At 37.2% G+C, this 19,032-nt stretch overlaps 2 protein-coding genes and 1 pseudogene across 6 annotated transcripts in view; all 3 read left to right on the forward strand.

Moving 5' to 3' along the window:
- The window catches only part of LOC107708362 (RIMS-binding protein 2-like), a 55,370-nt gene extending 52,115 nt beyond the window's left edge, over positions 1 to 3,255 (forward strand). For 4 of the 5 annotated variants that reach the window (XM_016512562.1, XM_016512563.1, XM_016512561.1 and 1 more), the window contains one exon: positions 2,942 to 3,255. In XM_016512562.1, coding sequence (XP_016368048.1) covers positions 2,942 to 3,130 — 189 coding nt within the window. In that variant the 3' untranslated portion in view covers positions 3,131 to 3,255. The remainder of the gene's footprint in view (positions 1 to 2,941) is intronic. The other variant, XM_016512560.1, reaches the window with a different exon arrangement.
- Positions 62 to 860, forward strand: LOC107708364 (RIMS-binding protein 2-like). The gene is made up of 3 exons (XM_016512565.1): positions 62 to 156; positions 259 to 330; positions 414 to 860. The coding sequence occupies exons 1-3, from the start codon at positions 100 to 102 to the stop codon at positions 588 to 590; spliced, it is 306 nt and encodes a 101-aa protein (XP_016368051.1). The 5' UTR covers positions 62 to 99; the 3' UTR covers positions 591 to 860.
- A 7,244-nt stretch (positions 3,256 to 10,499) lies between the features above and the next one.
- The window catches only part of LOC107708363 (transmembrane protein 132D-like), a 28,725-nt pseudogene continuing 20,192 nt past the window's right edge, over positions 10,500 to 19,032 (forward strand).

Consider the following 19,032-nt stretch of genomic DNA (forward strand, 5'->3'; position numbering starts at 1 on the left):
TTGTTTTGAACATAGCCTGCCTCTCTCACAGAAGAACTGATTCTCTCTCCTTCAACAGAACAAAATAAGAGAGGTCGCCACCCAGTGGCCACAAGACGAATGGTTGCCCTGTATGACTACGACCCCAGAGAGAGCTCGCCAAACGTTGATGTTGAGGTGTTAAACACACTCGCATTTATTTATTTATACACTCACAGGTTCTCAATCTGCTGCATACGCGTGTCTGTGGAGTTACTGATTATGTGCTTTCTGTGGCAGGCTGAACTGACATTCTGTGCTGGCGATATCATTGCTGTTTTTGGGGATATAGATGAAGACGGCTTCTATTATGTAAGTCTCATTGTTGTGCTGACTGCTCACGCTGCTTTATTCTGAGCCTGCAGCACTATTGTGTTTTGTTTTTTGTCTTTCAGGGTGAGCTTAATGGACATCGGGGCTTGGTTCCATCCAATTTTCTCGAAGAAGTGCCTGATGACGTGGAGGTCTATCTGACGGACACTCCCTCCCACCGCGGTCAGGACGAGCCCAATCCGGTACCGGCACTGCGCCCAGAGACCAAACGGGTACACCATCGCCGTTCTCAGCGCTAGGCCCTGTGTCCATTCATGCTCCGTTTGAGTTTCGGTTCACTCGCCGTCTCTGTGTTTTCTTGTGCTTGTTTGTTTTTTCGTTATGTGACCGTGGTGGTGATTTCCAGTCCAACCTTTCTTGCTCTAGGAAAGGGAGAAGCAAAGCCCACTGCAAAGAGACAGGTACGAACGTGACTCTATTAAGAAAGCGAATGTTCGTAGAGGGTCGCCAGAGGACTGTGGAAAAGGCCAAATTCCGTTCCTGCACCGGACTACGAATAAAGCATAAAGCATTTTTGCACTGAAACACAAAACCCTACTTAAGTGAAGCTGTTTGCATTAGTCAAAGTGCTTTGTGAAGTCCATAGGGTCTGTGGCTCGTGATTTGTGACCCTGTTAAAAGACTGATTTGGAAACTAGTTTGTAGTTGAGGCATGCCTGTTTTTTTTTCTAGAACAGACCTGTAGCTTTTATATAAAAGTAAACTACATTACCCCAAATGTTGTATTTCTTTGAGGAGGCTTTGTTTCTTTTTGTATATTGCACATTGTCCAAAAACTCTATTTTTTTTAGATCATATGAACTAGCAGAACATATATTACTCATTCCATCTCTTTCTGAGAGACTAAAATAATATCATTCATGATGTAATTACAATAAATCTAAATAAATGAAAAACTAAAACAAATATGTATTTTTGCTAGTGGACATTTAGTGAATACATATATTTGTTTTTGTGTATGTGGTGTTGTTGTTTTTTTTCTGCTCATAATTGATTTATGTTTTTTATGATGTTGCTGTATTCTAATTTCCTTTTTTCCCCACCGGCTTTGCCAAAAAAAGAAAAAAAGCTGAGGAATATTGTTAATTTCCTGTCCTAGCAGACTTTTGTCTTGCTAGGTAAGTTGGGCAACTGGCGATACCAGTGATCAGTCTCATGCATGGGATTTTATACGCAGCCTTTATGCAATTTTTTAATGCATTTTTATGGGTAAATTATATCATTGGGATGTAGCATTAGTTGAATAAGAATGTGATCTGTTGTCGTCTAAAGATACATTTTGTTTTAGATTTTTCTGCTTAAAGGAATAGTTCACCTCCAGATGAAAATGTATTTACTCACCCTCTGGCCATCCAAGATGTAGAAGAATTTGTTTCTTCACTGTAACAGATTTGAAGGAAATTCCCTAAAGTGAATGGGTGCCATCATAATGATAGTCCAAACAGCTGATAAAAGCATAATAATACACAAGTAATCCACATGACTCCATTCTATGAACTAACGTCTTGTGAAGCGAAAAGTTGAGAATTTGTAATGATCTAATCCATCAAGACATTTTTAATGTCAAACCATTTCATTCGGGTAAAATACAGTACGAGTCCTCTATTCATAATATTGCTTCCTCCAGTGAAAAGGTCATCTTGTCTGAAATAGGAGAGAAATATGCACAGATCAAGCACCATTTACACACAAAAACAGTCCTAAATAGTTCTAAACAAATATGTCTGTGGATTTTGCTGTGAGAAGACAACAGGGGATGGACTTTTTCACTGGAGGAAACGTTACTGTGGATTATGGACTCTTTGGCCAGAAGTGAAGTTTGAAGTTAAAATGCCTTAACGATGGATTTGTTTCTTACAAATACACAGCTTTTGAAATTAATTGATGGACTGGAGTCATGTGGATTACTTGTGGATTATTGTGATGCTTTTATCAGCTGTTTGGACTCTCGTTCTTTATTTCCAAATCTGATCAAGGAACAAACTCAACTACTGTACATTGAATAGCCTGATAGTGAGCAAATTTTCATTTTTGGTTGAACTTCCTTTATTATCCCTTTATTAATGTTTATTAATTCAAATGATTATTTTTCAAATTTATTTAGTTTTCTATCTTAAAAAAAACAAACAAAAAAACGTTTCTGCTTAATGTGCCAGTGCATTAGACTTGTATGGTATCTGCAGTTGGTTCCCATGCTGTGTGGAGTCCTTGTGCTGTCTATTTTGATGCTGTTTTACAATATAAAATCCCCTCACCCTTTGAGGTTTCTAACAATTCAAACACAAATTAAATGAAGGAATGTTTTCACATTTCATATCTGTATTAGCAGGCAAGAAGAAATTTAATAAAACAGTTGAGTTAATTCAGGAACCAACCATATTATCTGCCTTTTCTCTAAAGATCCAATCTGTGAGTAGTAATATAATTTTTGCTCTTTCTTTCTTGGCACTCTTCTAGTCTGAGATCATTTGTTTTAAACCTCAGAACATAAGCTGGACTGTTATGTATGAAGAAGGCAGATAATAAGGCAAAATATAGTCTTGCTGTATAATATCCCACAATTTTCCCTTCCCCGTGGATGTTTCATTAGGTGCCTGTGGAAAGTTCAGTGCCAGCTCCGGCCCCTGGAAGACCCGCCTCTCCCACTGTGCGTCCTTTGCTTCCCGTTGGCCCAGTCAGGTCGCTGAGCCCTGCCAGGGGTCCACGAGACCTGACATCTAAAAAGAAAAAAGGACTGCTCTCTAAGGGGAAGAAACTGCTCCAAAAGTTCTCAAAGTAAAAGTATGAGATTGATTTCAAATTCATATGGCTACAAATACAGATTTCTCTCTCAAAAGGGAAACCACCAATCCCCAGTGTTTCAGAAAAGTCTACGGTGATTTTTTTTTCCTCACACACACAAAAAATTTGTAATCTAAACAGCACTAATATCCAGATGAAAAGGAATGACATATATAAAGATGTCACTCATATGTCAGTGAGCTTGCTAATTGGCTGTCAGAATGAAAGCATGTAGAGGACAAAGAGATATTATTAATATTTAAGGAATTCCTTCAATTATAATTTCAAATCAAAGTGCTGGATTTTGAATGAAATATTTAATCTCACAATCCCCAGTGTTTCAGAAAAGTCTACGGTGATTTTTTTTTCCTCACACACACAAAAAATTTGTAATCTAAACAGCACTAATATCCAGATGAAAAGGAATGACATATATAAAGATGTCACTCATATGTCACTCATATGTAATTGGCTGTCAGAATGAAAGCATGTAGAGGACAGAGATATTATTAATATTTAAGGAATTCCTTCAATTATAATTTCAAATCAAAGTGCTGGATTTTGAATGAAATATTTAATCTCATAGATTTTAAAGTTTGGTATAGCACTTGGTGATAAAAACAGTTCAAAAAGCACTTTAAATATGGTCTGACATTGTCAGTCAAATAGCAGTAAATGATAAAAAACCGCCAGACCATATTAAGAGCATTAGTCCGAAACAAAAAGGACCACAATCAAAAGAAGTATTTCCATAGAATGATGCGCAAGGTGCAAAATGGCATAACTGACCAGAACAGTCTATGAGCAAATCCTTTTAAACATTGCTGTGGCCTTCATCTAAACTCAGTAAGTACATCTGATGTCTCCATACATCAGTCTTTGCCAAGTATCCTCCCTTTTGCTTGCTCTAAGAGCTCCCTTTCCTGCGTTTATCACGAGAATGACTCTAAAGTTATAAAAATACAATGAAAAGTTTCTGTGTTTGCCTTTCAATGCACAATTCATTGTGTTTTGGTGAATGGTTTGTGTGTGTGTGTGTGTGTGTGTGTGTGTCTCCCCTCTGCATCCATGTTCGTGCAACCCCTTACAACTGAAAAGGGACAAATAAAACTTTTGTGATAATGTGACGTGCTGCTAATTACAAGTTGTTTCCTGTTCCTTTCAATAAGGGTGGTGTCGTCTTCAGAAAAAGAAATATTTAAGCAAAGATGGTGTCTAGGTGTCTCCTCGAATTTCACTTTCTGAGGGCCGGTTTACACAGAATGCATTTTTGCAATGTTTTTAAAAAAAAAATCGTTTTTCAATGTAAACATGCGAAAGACTGACATTTGACACTCTCTCTCGTTTGTTTTTAAAAAGCAAAAGTAGTTTGACTACATGCATAGAAACACTGTGTTCTTTGCCATTCCATTTTAAACACAAGAATGCGTTCTGTATAAACGGATTTTCATCCAAAAATGAAATTTGTCATTATTTAGGCTACCCACCCTAACGTCATTCCAAAACTCTATGACTTTCTTTATTCTGTGGAACATAAAAGAAGATATTTTGAGAAATTGCTCTCACTCTCTCTCTTTAGTCCGTACAATGGAAAACTGTTCAGATGCCAACATTCTTCAAAATAGGCCCATCTTCTTTTATGTTTCACAGAAGAAGAAATCATACAGGTTAGAATGACACTTTCATTTTTGGGTAAACAACCCTTTTAACACTGGTTTACACTAATGGGTCATGGCTGGTTATGAGAACATAATCTATAGGCTTAAATGACATATCCTTGCTGCTGTTATCATTGGCTGTTTTTCCTGAGGTCTTAGCTTGCTATGGTAGAATCAAACTCCTTGTGATAGTCTCTTTGCTGAGGACTTTATAATACATATTCTCAGCTGCCAAAATGCAGGTTAAGTAATACCCTCAGGCAAAACTACCTATGATAGCTCAGTTGTCTCAAGCTATAATCTAGTAGTTTACATAAGGGGCAACATCTCTTGCATTAACACAAAACATCTTGCCTCTGCAACTGGAAATGCGAGGTTGAGCCAACATTTGGTGGCATCTCACAATAATGTGGCCAGTTGGATTTAGATTGCACTCTTGAATGGTTTGATCCAGGGTAAATACTGTGTGTGTTTGGTTTTTTTTTTTTTTTATCTTTAAAAAAGATTATAATAAAAGTATACTATATTTAAGCATTTTAATTAAAAATTGGGGTGAATGGAGTTTATTTGTTGTAGACGAAAAACATGGAGGGTTCTAATAAAAAAAAAAAAAAAGGTTGGATAGCCAAAAGGCAATGTATGAAATGTTCAGCTGCCTGTATAGCTTGCAACATCATTTTGCCAAAAGAAAAATAAAAGAGATTACATATATTTTCATTTAACAGAAATATCTCTATTATTATCATAAATCCCAAGTGTTCGTTTGTGACTGGATGTTATAATTCATTTCTCGGTTACTCTTTTGTACACCATTTGTAGATAATTTATAAATGTTTATACTTAATTTACAGATTTTCAGACTTTTTTAGTGCTTTAAGATTTAATATTCTACAGTGTAAGTGTTCTCCATGGTGTCTTCAAGAAAAGATGCTCAAGACTGCAATTCTGTGCTTGTTCTGTGAATTAAAGAGAAAAAAGTACTTGTTGGTCTATATTTACTGATATGGACTATTGTGTGGCTGTGCATGTGTAGAACTGTGTAAAATATACATTTTCTATGAAAATAAATGTGATATTTTTCAAGATCAGACTTGAAATTGTCTTGGCAAATCACATAGCATGTCCCAACAGAAAACTCCACAATAAATATAGAGACAACCCAGTAGATGGCAGCAGTGACCTCAGTATCTTGGTACTTCTCACTTAAGGCATCATGGGTAAGGTGAGTGAATTAATATTTCTGTGTTGTGGATGAAGGGTGCGCTTTTCTCAACTCTGTCATCATATTCCAAGAGCCACATTTATCACATTTAATGATGGGTTCCAACCAGGCAGCAGACCTGGTGATTATTTGTAGATATTGTGACTGCTGTGTCTTATAATGATCTACTTTAAAAAGAATAGAGCAGCACATTCTAAGATTATAATTGTCTAGTTTATCCGCTTCTGAGGTGTCATCCTGCTTTTGTTTGTTTTTTGCATCAGGCTGGTGTTACTCACACTGTAGTGTTTAAAAATTAAAAGCATTTAATAAACAATATGGTCAGTTAAAGGAATAGTTCACCCAAAAATCCATCAATCAAAGCTGTATGTTGTTATTTTTTTCCATGGAACACAAGAAGTAGATATTTCTGAGAAAGAAAAAAAACAACAGTTCATTGTGACCAAAGTCTGTCAACACTGTAAAAACACTGTAAAAGTATAGGTCATATGACTTGTCTTCTAAAGTCATACAATGACTTTGTGTAACCAAAACTGAAAAAAATAAACTTAAATTAGATCTAAGTAATATAACATAATAAACTGATTATATTTAGTCCATATTAGAAAAATGTTGTGTTGCATTGGATATTGCATGTGACATAATCAAATAAGAAGTGCTTTTATTATTATTATTATTATTATTATTATACTTGCACAGAACTATTTTATTTTTGTTGAATTCATCTGTTGTTATATGGTAAGAGCTGCAAAACAATTCTGCAAAAATTTCTACCTTTGTGTTCCATGGAAAAATGACCACCTTGAGGTTTGGAAACAACATGAGGGTAAGAAAATAATGACAGAACTATTTTATTTTTGGTGAACTGAATTGTTGTTATATGGCAAGCGCTGCATAACCATTCTTCAAAATGTTCTAATTTTGTGTTCAATGGAAAAAAATAAGCACTTGAGAAACATGAGGGTGAAAAATAATGACAGAACTCTCATTTTGGGGTAAAGTTTCTCTTTAAAAAGGCTGCTGAGAGGAAAGGAAAGTGCTTGAGCCTGCTGCAGAGGTTTCAGCGGAATAGGCAGTACCAAAATGCAAGAGGATGAAGTGCGGGCCAGCCCTGCCTACAGAAAAAAAGGAGGAGAGCGAGAAATGATTATGCTCGTATATCACCACGCTAGGCTTCTCTTTCTCTTGGCTCGACTCTCCTTCCATTCAGGAGTGAGCTGTAATGATCCCGGGGGGCCCTGGACCAATGGATGTTTAAAATTCTCTCCGGCTTTGACCTCTCGATCAACGCTGTCTTTTAACAAGGGCCCTGAGCGGGGACACGGGCGCCCATTCATCTTCCTGCTGCTTTTCGTGAATATTTCAGAGGCTGTAAAGCAGCTCCTTTTCAGAGAGCAGTGTCTTACTGACCCCTGAATGACAGAGGTGTGTTCAATAGCAGGTAACTCATTGGATGGGTCAGGGTTGGACACAATTGCGCACATTTGTCATTGTCTTCATGAATATGTTTTGACTGAGACGCGAGTCTCCTTATATGAACCACAGTGTCCATGCTGAGACTCCCTACTAATACTGAATACTGGTACACTGAAGCCTTGCTTGAGGCTTCATCTGCAGTTAATGTCCACTTACTTCTATCATAGGCTTTCAGCGTCACTTTGAAGGAAGACGTCTGCCATGTAAGATCTGAGCAGGAATTTGCAAGGCTGACCTTTTACAAAACTAAAATAACTTTCAGCAAATTTATAGTAATTGAAGCGAACCGAGCACACGGTGATCACAGGTGTAGAAAGACATTGCAGGTTAGCAGTAACTTATCTCTCCATCCTGTAGGGAGCAGAGTGATATAAATCCACGACACGCACTGCAGAGCGCATTCATTCATCACCTGCATAGAAATTCAGCTCACACTGAGCGAGAGCGCCTCTGCTCAACTTTATCCATAGATCAACGTCACAAAGGCTTTGACTGAGGCTCCCAAACTCTCCCTTACTACTTTTCCAAAGGGTTCCTACTGCTCCGATTGACGGAGGCCTATGCCTTTGTTTGCTAAAAGTGATACATTTGTTGTTTTATGACTTCAGCTCTGACTTTGCCCTCCAACTTGGGTGATTTTTAACAATTGTCACTTTGTTAGCATAGCAGTGACACTGTAAACAAAGAGACACACTTTTTCCTAAAAAGGTGGAATAGCAGTTTTACTAAATTCTGCCCTCATCTGTATTTTTGTAAAGTTAATAATATAAATATAAAAAGAGCAGTTTTTTTTATCATGCAACACATTGGCAGTGACATTTAAGATTCTGATTTATGTGCGGAAGGTGATCTAATAATTTAGCGGAATGGAGACAGTCATGGCGTTGGTGAGATTGAGATACATGTGGTCATTGTGGTATATTTCATTCTCTAAGTAAGTTTACTGTCATTCTATGTTTCTGTGGCAACCTATCATCACATGATTCTCACCAAGAAAAAAAAAGTGCAGCTGTGTTCACATAAAAAAAAAATGGAATAGGTTGTCAAAATGGGTCAAACTCACTGGCGGGACAGTTTACTTACCACCATTTCATATTATTGCTACTAAGCTGTTGATCACCTTTGAGTATTACAGTTCACGGCCGTGGTCTGTCACACTGCTAACATCTGGACATCTGAGCAGATGGGGCTGAAATGATAATGGTATGTAAGCTGGGCCATGGGGGAATATTCATTTTCAAAAGCACTCCAGCAAAGGCACTGCAACTGGAGGGATCTAGTAGTAGCTGATCTGATTCAGATAAAATGCATAGCTGCATCTCGAGATTCACAAGCTAAACGCATAATATCCATTGCATAAGTTTTTACCTTTGCACGAGGGCACTAACTTTTACAACCCAGTCTGCTCTTACGCAGCGTTTGGCATGAGCGGTCCTTTGATTTATTCTTTGCATTAAAGTGTGTGTCCTTGCAGAGGAATTTGTGGCACTTTTCAAAGAGTAGGACATAAAATCCTGCTTCGTACTGGCGAAAGATGCCATCAAGCACTAAAGAGCAGCAAAGGTACAGGTCATACTGTGTGTTCTGACTGACAGGAGATTGATGACGCTCCCTTTAGTGAGATCTTCTTTAGTCAGAAATCACAGAGTGTTTAGTGATTCATACTGACTCTGAATATAAAGTAAAAAAGCTAAAGTATATCTCTTGGGGAATATATAACCTAACGTGTCATAATGATGCATTGACTTCTACCAAAGATATTTCAATATGTGACTAAAGCTATATGAAAAATAGTTGTCACACTGGTAAGTTGTCTCAAGGGCTATATATCAGTGACTATAAGGGTTTGAGTCAAACATCCAATTTCTCACAGCAGTGGTTTTGTATGTTAAATTCAAAAACCTAGTTCAAAAATCTATATATTTAAAAAAAAAAAAAAAAAACTAGTTTATATATATATAAACTAGTTTTTTATTTTTTTTATTTTTTATATATAGATAATATATATATATAACCTAGTGCTGTTCATGGTTTTCGCTGTCATGTTATTTAATATGGCAGTACTTTTGTGGCCTACTGTCCAAGTCCCTTTACAGGGTGTATAGCATGGGTGTATATTTAAAATAACCAAAATAGCTCCATGTAAATCATGAAGTCGCAGTAATAACGAGAATGTCATGACTAACGAGACAAATTGGCAAGGCGGGGCTGTTTAATGCCAGCCAGGATCCCCATGTAGCCTAGTGTGTAAAATGCCCTGTCACTGTAAAAAAACTGCATTTTTAACTCACGGAGAAACAATGGAAATGTTAAAACTTAAGGTATGTGTCCACAACATAGGCTACATAAATTTACTTTCACTGGAGTAAAAAGTATGAACTAGCCTCGCCACATTTTGCAAAAGAGCACTTATCCTTTATTTTGATGAACATCTCAAAGCGAACTGTAATAGTCACGCTGGCCTGTCTTTTTTGTAAATTTCCAGTTTTTCTGTGTGTAGCTATTTCCAGACAAATTTGTTTTTGCTTAGGACAGTTTGTCTGTCAACAGGGGACGCTTGCGCGCTACACCGCAGCACTCTGAAGCCACTGAAGTGTTTGTAAGCTACATAATATAACTTCAGCTATAGCCTAGTTGAACACAAAGTTCAAGTAATAAAATACTATTTAAATATTTTTTGCCTTATACCTCAGATTTTATACTTGGATCTTTTACATTTATTACACAACCATATTATTACCATGAAACAATTGATAATTTTTACTACTGCACGTTTTTCATAAATTCACATTGCAGAGACTGTTAGTTGCTTGAAATCATCTGACGCTCGTTCAAGGGTCATCTTTTAAGTTAATATCACTGGTATTGCTGGTTGTCTGCCCACATGACAGTGACAGGCAAGATTGAGGGGCTTCAGGACAACATAACGCGCACATGTATTTCATTTGCTGAGGATTATGCTTGTGACATCTAATCGTTCAGACTCAGATGAACGTGAGGTCCAGAAACAGCAGCACGTGAATCGTGTCAGCGCTTAGTTTTAACTTTAACCTGTATTTTTTTTTTTTTTAGTTTGTGTATTTTGCTACTCATAAGTGATCAAGTTTGAGTCCGTTGTCTGCCATGACAACTGATTTTACTTTTAATGTCATGTGAGGGCACCACGTTCACTTTCTTTCTTTGATTTGTAAATTTATTTTAAAGCTCACTTCATTATTTTTTTTCTTGTTTATTTAAGGAATGCATTAGAGGAATAAAGTAATTTAGGCTCCAGTTTGTGCTTGTTTGTACAAACGAGCACAATGTTGCTGATGGTTATAGCGTTGTGCCTATCCTGTGCTGAAGGTAAGACATTCCTCTCATATCCGTCATTTCCTGCTGTTGGAGATTTCTATATAATTTAATATCAATTCTTTATAATTTAATAATATCTTGCATCAGACTATCCGGGTAGAGATGGACTTTATTGCAGTTGTTTGGCCACAAATAGCCATGTCTTATCATTTATCATGAATGATTTCAGAATCTACTGTATGAGTGTATGAGCTGAAAGACCTGTGAAAATGTTTGCATTAATATCAGTTATTTGCATATTTAAATTGTAACCTGAGTTGTGAACTTTATTGGAAGTAACTTTTTGTATGTGATTAAGCGACCATTATTAATATAAATGTTTCTTTGGATTCATATGGCTATTAATATTGCTTTGCATTCAAAGTAAATATAGATTTAATTGCAATTTGCTTATATAATTACTTGCAGAATGCAAATAGCTGCTTAGTTATTACTTCAAGTTGATTATTTAATTGTGGAATTAAAACTTTATCACAGTTGTTTTAAAGTCTATGCTATGTTTTTAATAGTGAAACTGAGAGGAGGGGATTTTTCTCAAATCGTCTTGATTCACATTGAATAAAACCATACTTAGAAAGCTCCTAATTTGGAAATTATATGCTGTGGAGTTTTTAGTAATGCCAAAAGCAGCAATTTAAAAATGAGAGAGACTGACAAATAGGCTTGCCATCAGTGCAGAGGCTCAGTCCTAGTTTGAGCTGTGCAAACTCAGTCACGTTTGGCCTAATGTTCTTAGACACTGCACAGACAGTAGTCCATTTTTACCCTTGGGCTCAGCCATTAACCTACTTTGAAACATCACTTTCACACATGAGATTCCTAGTCTGAGATGCAAATATATTGTTTATTTGACTGTATGCTTTTCTATACATCAATAGGATGCCAGTAGGACAAATCATCACATTGATTAGCAAAGTGTAGCTTGATAGGCAGAGATAACCTGATTTAACAGACTGGAAATTAAAGCTCAAACATAAATCAGTTTAAAAATATTTCTAAAAATATTAGTTTTACTAAGTATACCTAAAACATAAATGAAGATAGATTTTAAAACGGACAGAAGTGAGGATTGTCTATGAATTCATACAATGTTCTGTAGGACTATAATGGAATTTTTTCCTCCCAATGATCTTCTCTAAGAACTATACAGATTTATAATGCTTAAAATGTCCTGTTGTGGGCTCACTCACCTTATTTAAACATGCTCTTTTCAACTGGAAGTTGATCACCTTCAAGTGTCGTCCAGGGAGTTGTGTATAATCTACTTACAGAGGCTGCAAAAAAACTATTCCAGGTACACATATCAGGTGTTTAATATAAAATACAAGCAGATAAAACTGCCTTGCAAGAAACGACTCTCTCTGGTTACTTCTTTGTCAGCCCTTATTTTTTTTTTATCACTGAACATTTTATTTTGCACTTTGGCATGTAGATAAAATATTTATAGTTTATTATATTACAAATTTTTGTTAATATAGTGTGTTGGTTCTTTTAGAGCATGAAACAGTTTATGTCTATGGCGATTAACGCAGGTATGTGTTACTCCGCAGCGGTGACGACCCGACCAGGCTACAATAGTCCAAATATAAGTTCTTATTATAAGTGTACCGTAGTGATTCGGAATAAGACAAAAACGCGGTTTGGAAGATTAATTCATGATGTACTTGCTCATTATATACATTTTGCAAATTTTGAACACAGAAAAAGTTACATAGTGCTGCTTTAAAAGAAAATGTAGTGTGAAAAATCAGATCAATTGAAAATTCAATAAAAAAAACTATGAAATAATTTTTTCTTTGAACCTACGCGCTAGTATAGTGGGATGCCCTAATGCAAACACAATATGTGCATTATTTCAGTAAAATGTATATTCAAATATAAACAAATATAATCAAGTTTTTTCAAGTTGTTGTTGCCTTACTTGAAGGATTTTCTTTTAGGAATAGCAATCACATTCATTCACGTATCAGTATGACACATGGATCGGCATTTGACAAACTCCTCCAAAAACGCACAGCATGTCAAGATCAACCTTCAGCTTTTCAATGCTGCACTTTAGCAATCAGAAGGCAATGTAGCCCTTGCAGCCTGTCAGAAGGTAAAGGTTAAAGCATCTCTCCCAGATGAGTGATTTGACAAGCTGCTTGTTCGGACACACAGTATGCCTGATCAGAGTGATGTTGACTATTTTTGCCTCCCCCTGCGTTGCTTTATTCCAAATCATCCAACACCAAGAGGGGAAATGTTGTGTTTTGTGCTATTGAAGTAGCAAAAAGAATTTGTGGGCTTGACATCTATGGAAATGTTTTCTGAAAAGATTATAGACTAGCACATTGGGGAGAGTTTCAAACGGCAACAGAATGATGGGTTTTTGCTGACAGGTTTAGACCAATCTTTTTTTTTTTTCTCTCTGACTTTGAATGAGGAAGGAACGCCATCTAGCAAATGACTTCTCCGAAATACAACTCTGCAATGTAGAAATAGCAAGAGCACTGAGGTATAGCTGTCTAGAACATACAAAACAGTTTTGATAGCATATTTACCAAGCATAATGTTCTGTGAAAGTAACCTTGCCGCGGTGTTTTGGAATGAAAGGTTTTATTAGTACAGATTCCTATAGAACAGTCATTCACAACTAGTGGGCTGTGATTCAAAAATGCATTGGAGTTGGAGACAGGAATAAAATGCAAATAATAAAATGCAACTAACCATTTAATAATGCATAATTAGGATAGTAAAATAGATGTGCTTTTAAATTAGCGAAGACAATATCCTATATGCATTTTTTCCCTAAAAGATGTATCCAATTAAACTATGTTTTTTTATTCAAGTTCATTTAAATAGGTGCATGCCAACGTAGGCAGGTTGTGTGATATGTTCTCATCCTCCAAACCCATTAAGAAAACTATGCAAGTTATAAGAACATACAAACTTCTTTATATGGCCTTAAATGCAGTGAAGACAATCTCAATGTTTTTGTGCTGCGCATTTTTGGCTGCCAAGAGCATAAAACCATTGAAATTCCATTGAAATGGTGTTGGATCGCTACTTGATGTCCCTGAAACAAAACCAGTTGAAAACCACTAATTTGAAAAATGCGCTATTGGGGCCAGTAGGGTTATGTGATGTGTACAACCTGTATTGGAAATTGCATTAATACTTTATACTCTCTTATACTTATGCTCTATTATGCTTAATCTGTTTCGTCCTCAAGGAATGAAGGTTGTGGAGTTGTCAGATGACCCAAGATCCCTGTCCCCTATCGCTGTTCTTCCAAGTGTGAACTATCAAATCATCAATGCAGACTACCTCCTCCTCAGAGACACCAGGCAGGACGTAATGGACAACTCCAGCCTGCGGGCACAAAGGCAACCTTTCATCCTCACTGGACTCACTGGCCAGCCAGCCATCAATGTCAGCTATGGTCCCATGTCTTTGGAGCAGTCTATACCACTGCATATGATCCACACTGGCCCCAGGATCCAACCGTTTATACTGGCCCGACAAGTACGTTCTTCTACGCCTGCCCTGTATGTGTTGTTTTATGCAACCGGTAATAGGAGGATATGAGCGAGGGCCCGATGCAAAACATCCCAGGACAGAATGAAGGAGGGTACCTTTGTGTTACGGCATACGCCTTCTGGGAATCCAGGGAGGTCAGGGACAGCTGCTCCATCTCGGCAGATGGTGGCTTCTGCTTGGTGCACCTGAAGCCTGAGCCAGCCTGATTCAACCCTGGAGGTGGCAGGTCGAGCTGGGAGCAGAGAGGCGATCAAAGAGGAAATGTTGCTGAACTTTACTACCAGATCAGACCCAGTCCCAGTGGTCAGTGTGTCCCGCAAGAGAGCAAGATAAGAAGGGGTCCACAGCATGGTGACCTGGGACGGCAGATCTATGGAACCTCTATGAATAGGATTGGGACTGTAAACCTCCTGCGATCACCTCCTAGAAACCCCACGTTTATGCGATTACGCCTCGGAGGAGCCGTCATCATCCAGATGTCTTCGAAACCACTGAAGACCACAGACACTGCCACTTTCTATGTGTTCCTATCAAGCACATCGCCAGTTGAGCATTTTATACTCAGGTAGGTTGATTTTATGGTTTCTTATTTGCCAGTTTTGCTTCAAGGGATAGTTACCTAAAAATCATTTACTCACCTTCATGTCATTCAAAACCTATTTGACTTCCTTTGTTTTGAACACAAAAGAACGTATTTTGAAAAACTGTTTGGCCATACAGTAGAAGTCAATGCGGTCCAAAACAACATTTTCATTTTTGGGTGAACTATCCCTTTAATGAGAGTGGATGCATTTTAAAGTAAATAAGATTGCTACAAAATATGGCATAAACAAGTGTCTGGTAGATCTAACCTGGCTTTCGGGGCTATAATAATTTCACATGCTGCTATCTGAAAGTCTGCAAAAAAAATCTGTACACATAATGCAGTGCTGAGAAATTGGATTTACTCTGTTCAGGATTATATGGTTTTCTCAGAAGGCACAACAAATGTCAACTGTTTTCCTGGAAGAGACTTTTGGTCAGGCCATAATAAGATGAAGAGGAGGTGCGTTGGGGATTGAGATAACAGTGTCCCATTTGGAATAGAAGTGTGGCATGGAGCCAACAGATGTGTCAAACGCCCAAGAAGCTTAGTGCGAATTTAGCAAGTACGCGACACTACAGTCATGCAACTTCATAGCCGAGAGAACGTAACGGTCCCACTCAGTATACAGATTACCGAAATATAATAATGTTGTGCCGGCTCAATTCATTTTTCCAACTGGAGGAGTTTCAAAGGCACTCTTCCATAAATGGCAAAATAATGGGGAAATTATTTGGCAGCATTAATTTCTTGACATTGCATTGTTTGTGCGGCTTCTCTCCACATAAATAATGCATCAACTTAATGGAGCAAGAAAACAAATACCTAATAACTACTCGAGTCCTTTGGGCAGAAGTGAACATATTACAGCAAGAGCACTATTGTACAAAAACACACAGTGCAATCTGTTTTTTCTAAGTCTCAACCCACAACAATGGAGAAGGAACACATAAATGAGTGAAATTGGATTTATAGGCATGTTTTGGACCAAAGGTATTGTTCTTTCCTGGTTCGGCGAAGCTGTTCTTTTTCTTAGAAGTTTGTTTGCAGTTGTTTTGAAGGCAAATGAAACTGGGGGGATGTCCATAAGAACTGATGAGGTAAATTGTATTCTGACCCATATTATAAGCCAATAGTCAAAATCCCAGAGTAGTTTAATTTAGATGGTATTTAGAGTGGGGATAATTTTATTTATTTATTTACTTTTTTGGTGATTTTTGTCTATTCCCTAAAGTGATTTGACTCTCTTTGGACAATATGGATAGACTGATTTGAGACTTTGATTTGTGCTGATTATTTTGGGAAGTTGAGGAACCCTGTTTGTGATCTGAGATATACATTTGACCAGCAGCTGAGCTCCATATACCACCTTAGCCCCCAATATCCTTGCAGCCCTTCACTCGGCTCTGATAGGGTTTACTTGGCCCCCAGCCCCGGCTCAAATGGACATTCGCTTTCAGTGTTAGCAGTAAAGTGAGGTGAAGGCTGGTATCCCAAAGAGATTGATTTTATCCAGGGAAAAATCTCTGCCCCACTTCACTACTCTCTCCGAGATTGAGTCCAGACCCTTGAGGTTATGATAGATAATCCACACACTGATTGAAAATTAGTGAAGTCTTCAACCCTTCAGAGATATGCTCTCTTTTCACCAGAAAGTTATTTCAGCTGAAGCCTGCCTGGACTATATAGACTAGTTCACACACCCACTAGACATGACAAATTATGAAGTGCCCTGTGACTTGTGCAGTGCATTAGAAAAAAACAAACTGTTAATTTAGAAAATAACTTGTTTACATTTATTACATACCAAGCAGAATTCATATATATATATATATATATATATATATATATATATTTGTGTATTACTTGTATGTATTGTATTACTTAATGAATGTAATGAAGTGGTCCTTTTTAATGTTTTGCTTAACAGATTAATATAAATCTATATAGCTAGAAATGTTTCTTTCATATATTGGAATAGACAAACTATCCAAGCATTAGCTAATAATTATATAACATTACTTAATAATGAATGTTACTGTGAAATGGTTCTTTTGTTATTAGATTATTTTTTATTATATAATAGATATATGAAAATTATGATGTTCTATTCTGCTCCTTTACAGATTATTAATGTACATTTAATCATAATATTATGATACAAATATTTTGTTTTATTGATATATTTGGACAAACTATGATCTGTTAAGCATTTTAAAATATTTGTATTATATTTTTTTATTATTAATGAATGATATTAAATGGTTATATTCTACTGGTTAACAGATCATTAATGTACTGTACATGTATGTAGATAGAAATGTTTTGTATTATTCATATATTTGAATAGACACAAACTATTAATTTGCTAATAATAGAATTAATATTTCATATATTATACTACTTATTAATGTTATGAATTCTGTTCAATTCTATTCAATTCTGTTCTATTTTCTATACTTCATCCTGCAGGCAGCACCACGCAGCCCCACATCAATATTCGTCCATCTTTGATTTTGTGTCAGAGATTTATTCCATCAAGATCCTCATTATAGATTTGACTGAATTCTTTTGCCACTCATGCATACAGTGTTTCTTCCCCTGGCGGACCAAAACAGAACACACTCACAGACTCTCTTTCTCTCTGTATTGCAATTTCTTTTTTTCTGTCTCTTATTTTCCTCTCACGCTTTCATTGTTTCTCTTCATTTCCCTGGAATTAAAAATGTTTGGATTATCCAACTGAGGGCGTCATCTGTCTCTAAAAATTGCACGTCTGCTCTGAAGATGATGACGATACAAAATGGGGCAAGACAGACTCTGATCCTTCTCCCTTGAGTCCCAGGGGTTGATAGACAGACGCTATCCCAGAGATCTACATGTGACGTAAACTGATAACCAGCCGTGATATCGTGTAATTCTTTTCAATACCAGATAAAAACCCATCACGTGTGTGTTTATCGCATCATACATTCTGGGAAATAATCATTAAAATGCATTAAAATACATCTGCATGTGTTATTTAATGCACAGGCTCATTGTGCACATAATGAATCATTTGAGATCCGCTGCATGAAAATCTGTTGTTTTTGAGGCAGAATTGCAGTGTGTGGCGTGAAACAGAGAAAAAAAAAAGATGGATGAGGGGTTGCGGAAAGATAATGCAGTGTGTCACAATGCTGTCAGCCGCGCTCATTCTACTTCTCCCACCGTGACCTGTTTCCTCTCTGGCCCTGCTTCCCAAGACGCCTGACTCCAGCACATGTCTGGGAGATTCTCACGTGGCAAGATTCCACGGTCTCTAAGTCCCATCAGTGGAGAGGAGGGACCGGCAAACTGTCTGGCTGCTGGATAAAGCCGAGATATACGGGAGGAGAAAAGAAGCATTTGGCTCTGTCTTTAACTAAATGGTGGACATGTGGTAATGTTGGCCCAAGCCAAATGAGACAGAGAGATTCAATTCTCCAGTGCGGCATACTCGCTCTACACCCTTGATAAATACAACAATGTTAAATGTCCAATCGCTCTTTCTGCAATAGAGATTGAGCCAAGATTTAAAACTGGCAAGTGAAACGGGGAATTGAGAGCCATGCCGACTGACCTCAACCCATGGTTAGCAGGTCCTACGAACAGGATTTAAAAGCTGTCAATTATATCTCCTTCTACTGCCATTAGCGAGTTTGTACATGTTTGTTTGTTTTTTTATTTATTTTTTATAAATGTGGCCCACGAGTCAGGTTGAATGGAAAGGGATGTCATCGCAGATGGGCTTGAGATGTGTTTGTTGATTTTCTGTCCATCAGAGGACAGGTGAACTTTTTCACCTCAACCTTTCGATGTGCAGGTCAGCGTCTTTAACACACATGCCCTCTAGCAAACATTCAGTTAGTACTGGACATGTTCATAGTATCATACATGGATTTTTACTGTGTGAGCATGTTTGTGTGTTTTTCCTTTCAGTATTGCCCAGAGGCAGTCACACAGTAAATACTGAGCTTCGTGCTTACAATTTTACATATCCACTAGCCTATGATTAGTCTACTTTTCATCTGTTTCCTTTTTTTTTTTTTTTTCTGTTATCATTA

The sequence above is a fragment of the Sinocyclocheilus rhinocerous genome, unplaced genomic scaffold (assembly GCF_001515625.1).
Source record: "Sinocyclocheilus rhinocerous isolate Xijiao unplaced genomic scaffold, SAMN03320098_v1.1 scaffold1136, whole genome shotgun sequence".
NCBI lineage: Eukaryota > Metazoa > Chordata > Actinopteri > Cypriniformes > Cyprinidae > Sinocyclocheilus > Sinocyclocheilus rhinocerous.

What these genes read in the sequence shown, in the direction of transcription:
- LOC107708364 (XM_016512565.1), top strand. Translation starts at nt 100, where the DNA reads ATGGTTGCCCTGTATGACTACGACCCCAGAGAGAGCTCGCCAAACGTT. An exon ending in CGCCAAACGTTGATGTTGAG is followed by an intron (nt 157 to 258) that starts GTGTTAAACACA and finishes TTTCTGTGGCAG; the next exon opens with GCTGAACTGACATTCTGTGC. An exon ending in ATGAAGACGGCTTCTATTAT is followed by an intron (nt 331 to 413) that starts GTAAGTCTCATT and finishes TTTGTCTTTCAG; the next exon opens with GGTGAGCTTAATGGACATCG.